At 42.7% G+C, this 13,237-nt stretch overlaps 1 protein-coding gene across 1 annotated transcript in view; it reads right to left on the bottom strand.

The window, feature by feature from the left end:
• Nucleotides 1-5,320, bottom strand: part of LOC136767577 (Fc receptor-like protein 5) — a 170,832-nt gene extending 165,512 nt beyond the window's left edge. Inside the window, exon 1 of the mRNA XM_066721459.1 lies at nt 5,236-5,320. Within this exon, the coding sequence (XP_066577556.1) occupies nt 5,236-5,266 (31 nt within the window). The 5' untranslated portion in view covers nt 5,267-5,320. The remainder of the gene's footprint in view (nt 1-5,235) is intronic.
• Between the last annotated feature and the right edge of the window lie 7,917 nt (nt 5,321-13,237).

Genomic DNA, 13,237 nt, shown 5'->3' with positions numbered 1-13,237 from the left:
TTACTGCTCCTGGTGAAACCTCAGATATCTCATCCCTGATGAAAAAGGAAAAGAGACGCTTTGCTTTCTAGGCAGTTTCAGTCCAGTCCAGTTAACATCCAGCTGTGTATATGGTCCGTGTTTTGGTCATTCAATTTTCGTTCCACAATAAGCAATTGGAAAACTAAAATATTTGGGGGTTTTGGGCCATTCATGAACCCTACCGAGTTTTATAAACACTTCTGGCAAACAATCTCACCATTATTTACCAAAATGGCATCCAAATTAAAACAATCTTCTACAGTTCCTCCACACATGAACACAGCCCTTATCTCAGTATTACTTAAACCAGACAAGGACCCAACACTATGCTCTAGCTATCGCCCCCTATATCTAATAAATACAGACCTTCAGATAATCAGTGAAGCTCTAGCCACCTGATTAGAATCGGTAACTCCATTGCTTATCTACCCCGACCAAACTGGCTTCATCAGAGGTAGACGCTCTTCAAACAACATGCGTCGCCTACTCAATTTAAACAATAATTGTATCATTAGCTACAGAAAAAGCCTTTGACACAGTGAACTGGACATTTCTACTTTGGTAATTGGTTTTTGAATCGTTCATTCACTGGATAAAGACATTATACACTTCACCTATGGCAGCGGTAACTAAGAATGGGATAACATCACAAAGCTTCACATTGAGCACCAGACAAGGATCCCCCCCCCCCCACCCCCAAACAGAAAAATGCAAATATTTTGCATTTATCTTGTAATTAATGCCTCACACACGCGGACACACACACAACTCAAAACACTAGTCTGTAGTACTCACAATACTCAATGCTTCACTTTTTATTGCCTTGATCCTTTTTTCTCTCTTTACATTTTCTGTTCCTTTATATCTTCATACATGAATATAATTATGACATTTCTACTTGAATCTCAAAAGTATAAAAATGTAACTTAGGTGTCTGTTTTTTGGCTGTCCAATCTGTTCCTTGGTTTTTCTGATTGTCTGCCTGCCTGCCTTCTGTCTTTTGATATATTGACTTCTCTGTTTGTCTGTCTATAAATTATTGGAAGAAGATATCCTGATGCTGGGATGGTCAGTAAAATATCATCTGCAAATTGTTCTAAATGAATTACAAATACAAAACAGAAAGTAATTGAATGCATAAGTCATCACCCCCTTTGCTCTGATACACCTGATTGAGCTGTGCTGAAACCAATTGTCTTTAGAAGTCACGTAATTAGTTGAATGGAGTCCAGCTCCACTGATGTGAAAGGTGTTTATCTGCCTCCTGCCTGTAACACATACGCCGCCGCAGTGCATGCTGGGACTGGAGCCAGTCGAGCATCACATGGCCAGGATCTATCGTACCGACGAGTATACCATCTACCTGAGAGGAACATTTGATCTGATGGCTTTACACTGCTCAGCGGATTACTATTATTCTGTCATTACTGTTATTATTAGTCTTTTCACCGAATTTGTATTATTTATTATGATTTTTGCTGTTCTTGTTATTCAGATATATTGTATTATTTGAATAAAAATAATTGCTTTGTCAACACTGCCTATGTTAGTCATGGAATCAGAAATGAGAGAGAGAGAGAGAGAGAGAGAGAGAGAGAGAGAGATACAATACAGGAAATTTAACCTAAATATATTGAATAAGAAGCAAAGGAACTTCAAAATATATATAAACATTTGCACATATCTCTATATAGAGAAATAGACACAGACATCACTACACGGTAGATGGTATCAACAAACAGAAAAACACAAATTAATAGAAGAGAAAAGACAAAGAAGAGAAGGCTGAAAAGGAAAGGAAAGAAAAGAAGCCAAGAACAGCTGATAAGGTAGGCCTCTGTACCCCAGCTAGAGAAACACACCACATATATAATAATTTAAATAACAAGATAACACATTAAAACATAACACATATAAGGATAGGATCCCAAGACACACTTTTTCAGTTGTGACAGCAGCACAGCCGCCCCCCCCTCACACACACACAAAGCAGTTCAAAGACCAAGAAAGACTTCAAGAGCAAAGAGCTCAGGAATTCCCCAGAGACGTTGATGGCTGAGCACTGCCTGACTGGGACCTCAGCACTAAACACATATGAGAAACACGGGCACTCATCACAGCGAGTGAAGACAGCAGCCCAGATGACACATGTGCAATATACTAATCTATCAGAACAGGACAAGGATGGTGCAGGGCAGTGAGGTCATTGAGTTTTCATTTTAACAGTATTTCATTAGTAATAAGGGAAGTAGGGAAGGGTCTCTGATCTGCTCCACTGATGCATGTCTGCCTCCTGCCTTTAAAACGCTGCTAGACCAAGCTGAATTATACATGTATATTAAATGCGTCTTTTAGAACACAGGGCTGCATCGGAAATTGCGAAGTCTCGTTACGAATTATTCTAACAAGTAAAACCAACGCACTTGAAGCATTGAAAATAAAAATAGAATTATACATTTTTGCTAACATAAAATAACAAGCCATTTAGTGTTAGTTTTAACAATATATGTATAATTATAATCCACCTGGACTACTGCAACTCCCTCCTGGCCGGCCTGCCTGCAACTACTACCTGCCTGCTTCAGCTTATCCAGAACTCTGCGCTACTCCACTGCTCCGCTCCCTCCACTGGCTCTCGATAGCGGCACGCATTCAGTTCAAGACATTGACCCTCACCTACCACTGTCTCGACCAAACTGCACCAAGCTACCTTCAGACACTCGTCTCTCCATACATCCCCTCCAGACCACTGCGCTCCTCCAGTGCCACAAGACTAACTCTGCCTCCTCTCTACTCTCCTTCCTCCAGAGCCGCTCCTTCTCATCCCTGAACCCTAAATGGTGGAACGACCTGCCCACCGAAGTCAAAACAGCAGAGTCCTTGACCTCATTCCGGCGCTTACTCAAGACACATCTTTTCAGACAGCACTTGTAATATTAGTCCTGTTTAATCCCCGTTAGATAGCACTTCATAGCATTTTATCATCCATCTTGCATTATTGATTGATTTCCTCCTTGCTCCCTTTCCCGTAACCCTTGACTGTGACCTTATATCTTAGCTTTACTTTCCAGGATGTACACTCACCTAAAGGATTATTAGGAACACCTGTTCAATGTCTCATTAATGCAATTATCTAACCAACCAATCACATGGCAGTTGCTTCAATGCATTTAGGGGTGTGGTCCTGGTCAAGACAATCTCCTGAACTCCAAACTGAATGTCTGAATGGGAAAGAAAGGTGATTTAAGCAATTTTGAGCGTGGCATGGTTGTTGGTGCCAGACGGGCCGGTCTGAGTATTTCACAATCTGCTCAGTTACTGGGATTTTCACGCACAACCATTTCTAGGGTTTACAAAGAATGGTGTGAAAAGGGAAAAACATCCAGTATGCGGCAGTCCTGTGGGCGAAAATGTCTGGTTGATGCTAGAGGTCAGAGGAGAATGGGCCGACTGATTCAAGCTGATAGAAGAGCAACTTTGACTGAAATAACCACTCGTTACAACCGAGGTATGCAGCAAAGCATTTGTGAAGCCACAACACGTACAACCTTGAGGCGGATGGGCTACAACAGCAGAAGACCCCACCAGGTACCACTCATCTCCACTACAAATAGGAAAAAGAGGCTACAATTTGCACAAGCTCACCAAAATTGGACAGTTGAAGACTGGAAAAATGTTGCCTGGTCTGATGAGTCTCGATTTCTGTTGAGACATTCAGATGGTAGAGTCAGAATTTGGCGTAAACAGAATGAGAACATGGATCCATCATGCCTTGTTACCACTGTGCAGGCTGGTGGTGGTGGTGTAATGGTGTGGGGGATGTTTTCTTGGCACACTTTAGGCCCCTTAGTGCCAATTGGGCATCGTTTAAATGCCACGGCCTACCTGAGCATTGTTTCTGACCATGTCCATCCCTTTATGACCACCATGTACCCATCCTCTGATGGCTACTTCCAGCAGGATAATGCACCATGTCACAAAGGTCGAATCATTTCAAATTGGTTTCTTGAACATGACAATGAGTTCACTGTACTAAACTGGCCCCCACAGTCACCAGATCTCAACCCAATAGAGCATCTTTGGGATGTGGTGGAACGGGAGCTTCGTGCCCTGGATGTGCATCCCACAAATCTCCATCAACTGCAAGATGCTATCCTATCAATATGGGCCAACATTTCTAAAGAATGCTTTCAGCACCTTGTTGAATCAATGCCACGTAGAATTAAGGCAGTTCTGAAGGCGAAAGGGGGTCAAACACAGTATTAGTATGGTGTTCCTAATAATCCTTTAGGTGAGTGTATGTCTGCACTTACAGTACTTAACTGTATAAATTGGAAGTTGTAAAATGTATTATATCTTGAATTGCTTCTTTTAATGTAAATTTGAATTTGTAATGTTTGATGCCTTGTACTTAACTGTATTCTTGCATTTTGTATTGAACTTATGTTGAAAGTCGCCCTGGATAAGGGCGTCTGCCAAGAAATAAAAATAATAATAATATAATATTGGCAGTAGGGATCTGCTCTCCTATCTGCTCCACTGATGTGAAGGCTGTTTGTCTGCCACCTGCCTTTAAAACACACGCCACTGCAGTGCATGCTGGGACTTGAGTCAGTCAAGCGTTTACACTGCCAGGATCAAATGTACCGATGTGTCTGATCCGGATCAGGGATGGCCATGTAAATGTGTCTAATGTCTCAGAGACGAGAGAGAGAATGTGGTACTCTCACACACAGACAGTGTCTCAGAGACGAGAGAGAGAGACGGTGGTACTCACACACACACACACACAGACAGACAGTGTCTCAGAGAGGAGAGAAAGACGATGGTACTCACACACACAGACAGTGTCTCAGAGAGGAGAGAGATGGTGGCACTCACACCCACACACACAGACAGACAGTGTCTCAGAGAGGAGAGAAAGACGATGGTACTCACACACACAGACAGTGTCTAAGAGAGGAGAGAGAGACGGTGGTACTCTCACACAGACAGTGTCTCAGAGAGGAGAGAGAGAGACGGTGGTACTCACACACACAGTGTCTCAGAGAGGTGTGAGACGGTGGTACTCTCACACACACAGTGTCTCAGAGAGTAGAGATAGACGGTGGTACTCTCACACACACACATTGTCTCAGAGAGGAGAGAGAGACAGTGGTACTCACACACACACAGACAGTGTCTCAGAGAGTAGAGAAAGACGGTGGTACTCACACAGCACAGCGCACAGAGTAGCGGCTCCCATACTGCCTGCAGGAGAGTGACACTAAGAGACACAGGACATTGGCTTACACAGACACACACACACACACACACACATTCACACATACAGAGACTCACACAAACCTCAGCTTCCTCAACTGTGCCAGCTCAGCCCCGCCTTCAATTCCCTCTCAAGATAAAACTGACACACAAACTACCACACACACACACACACACAACACACTCACACAAGCTCTTAAAAATAATGTTCCCGTCTTTCCGAGCCAGGCTGCTTCTTTGCAAGAAGTTCTCGTTTCTATGTGCGTGAGTCAGAGGGAGAGAACATTTCATGCAATGACACACTCAAACACACACAGATACACACACTCAAACAATCACACACACACTGGGAGATGTGGGACTCGAAGCATGTTTTGAGTAAAGTGTAAAGTGTACATACATTTCAATAATGATAATAATTACAACAATCTACTATTAATAATAATACTAAAATACTAATGATAATAACAATCTGAGGGGAGTCTGACACAGAGCTCACAGGGGTAGACATGGACAGGGGCCACTGCGGCCGGCTGGCTGCAAACAGCCACGGCCTTCAAATCTAACAATAGCGATGCAGCTCTGTGGGCCCGGTGCACAGGTCACTGCCGAAACTGAAACAAACCGACTGAGGAGGAAGAAAGAGGAAGGGCAGTTGAGGTGAAAGGTGTAGAGAGAGATGTGGGGAAGCGCAAGAGAGAGAGAGAATGAGATCAAAGAGGCAGAGGGCAGTGTTGTGGGAGGTGGGGCACCACCGCATCAGAGAGGAAGTAACCCTCGCTGCGGGAGTGTGTTTCTGTGGTGCAGAGGCTCGAGACAATGAAGACAGCAGAGGCACTTCCTGTCACAGGCCTGTGGTCACTGGGGCTCTTCACTTGCATCTTTCACTTCCCAGAAGAGACAGCTGAGCTGCGAAGAGCAGAGCTTCAACAGGAAGACACACACGCACACACACACACACACACACACAAACGAACGTGTATAGAGCTCAGGGCAGTATGTGTGAGTGAGAGTGAGGTTAGTGACAATAGTACCACTATACAGATGACTGACTGAATGAACGCAACACAGCCACGCACTTTGAAAAGTGATAGTATTGCTTTAGCTCAAACAGGAGTGAGTGAGAGTGAAAGAGAAAGTAAAGTGTGTGTGTGTGTGAGAGAGAGAGAGACAGAAAACAGACCCCTTAAGCTCATACTGACCCACACTAACACTGTGAACACTGACCGGGTTCAGGTGAGCACTCCTTTCCTGCCCCCAATCAGAGTCAACCAGATTATGAAGATCAAACCTCCTGTCTGGATCACTGGGACACAGAAACTAAATCCCACAGTGAACTGGATCACTATTGAACCCTAAACAGAGAGTCCACCCTGCAGAGTCTCTTCACTGTCAGAGATACGAAGCAGAGACAGATCTGACCCGGTACCAGCTCAGTGACCACAGCCTGGCCAGAGAGACGGGCCGACACAGGCAGAGCTGGCTGCCCAGAGAGGAGCGGCGCTGCAGTCACTGAGAGACAGGAGAGGTGGACACAGAGAAGAGAGGAGCTGCAGTCACTGAGAGACAGGAGAGGTGGACACAGAGAGGACCGGCGCTGCGGTCACTGAAATACAGGAGAGGTGGATCGAGGGATCATTGTTTTTTAGGTTCCCCCCCCACCAACACTAGACCCTCTCGGTGATCGGATTAGATGTACCTCTTATACCTCTTATGTCCGCAGTTATGCGCAGATCTGCGCTGTGCCACCAATGGGATCAGAAGATTTCTGCAGATCTGTGCAAATCTGCGGAAATCTGCGCAACAAACACAAAAAGCGGAGAGAAAAGTGTGAAGTAGGTTTGGCCGCTCACGGAGCGGAGCTGGAGCTGGCATTGCTGGAGCCGGAGCTGAGGTCATGGAGCTGCTTCACGCTTTCCCCCTTCATTAAACTCACCCAGATATTAAGTCCAGTTTTCTTAAATTAACAAAATATGTAACTTCATAGGTATTGTTGTGTGTTGGGTGTTATAAAATAATATCAGTTCTCACTCTAGCTATTAGTACATAATACATTATTTTTTATTAATTGTAATTATATGACACCTTCACTTTCTCACACCTCTCACTTTCTAGAATTGATTCTATAATCTCAGGGCATCTCTCATAAACCTCTTGCAAAAGAAGTGTAGCGTTATGTTGGGTGTATTTGGATAAGAGCATTTTAGCTCTGAGCTGAAGCACTGATCTAAAGAAAACCTCTCCCCCCCCCAAGTTATCAGATTCCCTTAGCTCATCAGCTTGGAATCCAATCTCAAGAACTCAGGGACCAATCACCTGTTGATCTGACAGACTATAAGGAACAGCGGACAGTCTTTCTCTCTCTCTCTCACCTGAACCAGTAACTCGCTGCCACAGCTCAACCTGTAGCTCTGTTGCCAGAACCGGAACCAGAAACCAACCAAGTCTTTGCCGGCAACAGAAGAGTTAAACTGGGAGAAGGAGATTGAGCCGTACGAAGAATTCTTTTAAAGGACTTTATTAAATAAAGAACTTTACAGACTGCGCTGCCCGCCTGTGCCCACCTGATCAGTGGAGTTTTACAGCTGGACAATTGACTAAGTCGACTGTATACGAAAGTGTCAGTCATTTAAATAGCTATTTGAGTCTTAAGAAACTTGACCCTCGGAACGAACAGGGTCCTGCTTTCCTCAAAGACTTTGTCTTCAAATAAGTACGGTGCTTGCCAAGAAGATTTTGTGCACAACCTTGGAGCCTTCAAACCAGTGGAAAATCTGTTTGGAAAAGACTCTACATTCGCGAAACCCCAACTTCCAGGTGCATCGACTGAGTGGAAGTTCTTGGACAAAGCCGAACCGGACTGCCTTTGTTCCCAACCACACGGACCTCGTGCCATGTGCTGTTATCTGAGCCCGAAGCCAGAGAGGCCTCTCTGCGACGAAGTTCAGATAAGTTTAACAGTTTGGAGTTTATTATTCATGACATTTGAGAAATCAATTAGAAATGTTAATCTGTGATTTATAACTCTAGAATGTGTAATATCATTTAGTTTTCTTAAATATAAATGTGTGTTGCATTAAACTGTTTTGTTGATAATTTTAGAAATAAAATCTGTCAACGCCGAGAAATATCTTCTCACTCCTGTTTAACTGTTTAGTCTGAAATTGACACAAGTTAATAGACATTAGATTATTGGTGGCCCTGCCTATCCTTAATCATTGAATAATAATCAGTTATGGGAAATTGTGGTAACAAGTAATGATAGGATCTTTCTCAGCACCTAAACATAAATGAGACTGATATATATATAACGAGAAGTTACCTGACATAAATACTAACCTGCGTAGTTATTTAATGTCTGACTAACAATACTAATGAGAGACTCACCTTCGTCTTACTAACCGGTATTGTAGTCAATGTGTTTATAACCTTTTTTGTTTAACGATTTGTGTTATCATATGCGATCCCATGGTCTTTGATTTGGTCACGGAAGTGATTTGTCTTTGATTTGTTGATCTAGATTTGAATTTTAATTAGTTTTTCCCTTTTGTATAATTAGTGTAGTGCTACATTTAGTCTTTGTTTTGAATAAATTTGACAATTTATATCTTTGGAATTGGTGTCTGCGTCCAATTATTACAGAAATTGAGTTCTACAAGATTCCAGGATTCGTGATAAGGTGATACTATAAATTCACTTCTTTAATTGAAATTTATAAGTGTACCTTACGCTACAGAAGTAAAGTCCACTTTAACTGTAAAGTTTTAAGTATTTCCAAATTCTTCATCTACCTCATTAACCTCATTTTATAGCCATCTGTTATCTGAAATGTCCAAAAGATGGTTGCCAGGGAGTTAAGGTCACATGCAGGAGTCATGCCCCCTGCACCTTGTTTGCCACTTTTGAGATATGAAAATAACGGACCCCTGGTGGGGGGGTTTGCGAAATGTCAACCTAGAGGGGGTGCTGGCAATTAGACGTCAATGGATGTGGGGTTGAGGGCAAATTGTACACTAATACAATTTTTAACGACATATTCAAAATACTGGACAGGGGGTCAAAGTACATAAAGTATGTGGACACCTGCTCGTCAAACATCTCATTCCAAAATCATGGGCATTAATATGGAGTTGGTCCCCCCTTTGATGCAATAACAGCCTCCACTCTTCTGGGAAAGCTTTCCACTAGATGTTGGAACATTGTTGAGGGGATTTCAGCCACAAGAGCATTAATGAGCTCTGATGTTGGGTGATCAGCCCTGGATCACAGTCAGCGTTCCAATTCATCCCAACGGTATTTGATGGGGTTGAGGTCAGGGTCAGGTACAAGCCACTCAAGTTCTTCCACACCAATCTTGACGAACTATTTCTGTATAGACCTCACTTTGTGCTGAAACAGGAAAGGGCCTTCCCCAAACTGTTGCCACAAATTTGGAAGTGCAAAATCATCTAGAATGTCATTGTAGGCTGTAGCATTAAGATTTCCCTTCAGTGGGAGTAAGTGGCCGAGCCCTGAGACCATTATTCCTCCTCCAAAATAAGTTGGTCTATGCATTTGTGCAGGTAGCGTTCTCCTGGCATCCGCCAAACCCAGATTCCTGTGTCGGACTGCCAGATGGTGAAGCGTGATTCGTCACTCCAGAGATCGCATTTCCACTGCTCCCGGGTCAAATGGTGGCGAGCTTAACACCACTCCAGCCGACGCTTGGCATTGCGCATGAAGATCTTAGGCTTGTGCAACTGCTCGGTAGAGATCTTCACGGGTCCACCCATACGGGTTTGGGTCCATATTTTAAACGGTCAGCCGAGTCCGGCTCAGGTCCCATTCTTGTACTTCGGGTCCCGGGTCTGTTTAACATTGTGTGTAATACCCGAGTGACGCGATTACTTTACCAATTGATGATTGGCTCTTTTATTCAGAAGCCCGGACTTATTCCGCCATATGTCAGATGACGTAAACAGAAGGGCATTATTGGCGTTGGCACGATTTTTGAGATTTCGTGATTGGAGTTCTTTCGCTTTGTATTTAAAAAAGACTATTTTTATGAGCTACGTACTTCAGCACTCAACAGTCCCGTTCTGTGAGCTTGTGTTGCCGACCACGTGGCAGCTGAGCTGTTGTTGCTCCTAGATGTTTCCTGTTAACAATAACAGCACTTACAGCTCACCAGGGCAGCTCTAGCAGGGCATCCTATGACGATGCCATGTTGAAAGTCATTGAGCTCTCAGTAAAGTTCATTCTACTGCCAATGCTTGTGTAAGGAGATTGCTGTGTGGCTTCATTTTAGTGGCTCTCAAAAGTATTCACCCCTCTTGGTCTTTTCCACATGTCATTGTGTTACAACATGAAATCAGAATGGATTTATTCAGTCAACATGTAATCAACGCTGAAAATGTCCATAATGTCAAAGTGAAAAATATGATCTGCATTTTTTTCTAAATTAATTACAAATACAAAACAGAAAATAATTGAATGCATAAGTGATCACCCCTTCAGTCAATATTTGGTAGAGGCACCTTTGGCAGCAATTACAGCCATGAGTCTACGTGGGAAAGTCTCTATCAGCTTTGCACATCTGGACACAGCAATGTTTGCCCATTCGTCTTTACAAAATTGCTCAAGCTCCATCAAGTTGGATGGGGCCATTGGTGAACAGCAATGTTCAACTCTTTCCACATATTCTCAATTAGATTGAGGTCCGAGCTTTGACTGGGCCACTCCAGGACATTGGCCTTTTTATTTTTAAGGCACTCCATTGTGGCTTTGGCTGTGTTTGGGGTTTCTGCCCTGCTGGGCACAAACATTTTAATAGTGCACATCACAGAACATGTATTGCACTTTAACATACACTGAAATGGATTTAGTAATACATACAAATGTAAATAGTGCACTGTGCACATTAAAATAACAGCAACAACTAATAAAGCATTTATGTAAAAAACACCCACGCCATAAATACACAGTACTGAAAATTCTACATTGCACAGTGTACATTAAAAAACAAAATTTATTAAAAATACGATACTATCAAAAATCATTAGCTGACAACGGGGAAACTACTGTAGTAGGCTAGCTATCAAAATGTGACCCTCCACCACAAAACCAGTCACATCACCAACACTTAAAAAAATGATATATAATTTGTTAAGATATGTTAATTCCTCACAAAGTTATGACATTTTATAGTCCCACTACTTGGAAAATACAAAACGGTTTTTAAAGTTCCGCTGACATTCTCTTCATAAACTCCTCAGCAGTATACACTTATATCCATCATATTTCCATGACATTTAGCACACACATATCCCTGACTGGTATTCTGACCTCACTCGTCTAGACACTATGCTCCAGTCACAGATTAAATGCCCCTCTCCCTCTCGGGCTGACATGGTCTTCTGCCCCGTTTCCAGTGGGCTGTCGAGCTGCCCCTCAGCGCGGCCAGGCTGTAACCGTACCCTACACTGCACCCGCAGCGCCTCCACTCAGTGTCTGAGACACGGAGGGCAAAACCAGTCTGGGACCCTCGGCACTCTGGGACTGGAATACCGCTAACGTTACAGTGCAGTAAACTTTGGGCTGAAATGTTTTTACCATATCTAACACAGTTATACCAGATATTCAACAGTACAAACCGGGACACATTGAAACAATATATAAATTACATTTATTTAGTTTATTTTGTTTACCAGCACATCGTAAATAACTGTGTTGCTTCTCCCTGTATCACTGACAATATAGATTCATTTAAGTATCCTAGATATTCGCCCTTATTATGTATCTGTGGAGAATGAGCTGCGTTGCATTATGAAATACAGTGTGCTGGGTTCAAATCTGTCCCGTGCAGCCACTACATGTCTATTGGTCCTCTCGGTTGAGTCAGCCTTCTTACAGCTCAAAATTAAGTATAACACAAAGGAGGGGCAGTAAGTACAACAAACATAAAATAGCTGATTGAAGAAGAAAAGAGAAACAGGAAGACTAAACATGACAGGAGGATTAGTGTCACGGGAGGTGTGTGATGAGCCAATTAATCACTGATTAGTTAATTATTGTATTTGTTTCTTTCACTTTTATATTGTTGCGTGCACTTTGATTTATTTTCATTTATGAAGTATGTTCTTTGACTTCCTTATTTTGCTTTCTGTCGAGCCTGCCGGGGAGAACATTAGAGTGGGTTGATGAGTTCCTCCCTCATATGCCAAAGGAGGTGGCGTGGTCTGTTGCATAGTGGCCCCTAAGCACCCACTAGGGTGTGGCACGCGATTTCCATATGTAATTGTGAAAATACTTGAAATAACAATAGTTGTTTCAGGGCAAGTTATTTAAAAATACTATAATATTTTCAAATACAAATACCAATTAGTATCTGTAATTGACCCAGGTCTGTGCAAACTATCAGTCCCTACAAAGCACTGTGGAGCAGTGGTCAGTGCTCAGGGTTTCTAACTGAAAGGTGGTGTGTTCAAATCCTGTCTGGGTACTTCACTTGGGTAAACCTAAATGTGTACAATATGTAATTTACTCTGGATAAGGGTATCTGCTAAGTAATTGATCATAATAAGGTGATGATCATACTGTGGGATGTATATGGTCTGTGACTGTTGCTCAGCTCCAGCTCTTGCATACAGTCTTCACACTAGGGTTGGCTCTGGCTCCAAAGGTTCAGCTCTGGAGTTAATGGAGACTGATGTGGCTGTGCTGGCAATGAACTTTTGGACAAACTAGTCTGGACTTTTCAGATAACAGATGGCTAGAAAATTAGGTTAATTTAAGTTAATTTACAGTTAAAATGGACTTTACTTCTTTTGCAAGAGGTTTATGAGAGATGCCCTGAGATTATAGAATCCCTTCTAGAAAGTGAGAGGTGTGAGAAAGTGAAGGTGTCATAATTACAATTAATAAAAGAGAATGTATTATGTACTAATAGCTGGAGTGAGAACTGATCTTATTTTAT

Source organism: Amia ocellicauda, chromosome 14 (assembly GCF_036373705.1).
Source record: "Amia ocellicauda isolate fAmiCal2 chromosome 14, fAmiCal2.hap1, whole genome shotgun sequence".
Classification (NCBI taxonomy): Eukaryota; Metazoa; Chordata; class Actinopteri; order Amiiformes; family Amiidae; genus Amia; species Amia ocellicauda.
This window is presented reverse-complemented; position numbering and strand designations above follow the sequence as displayed.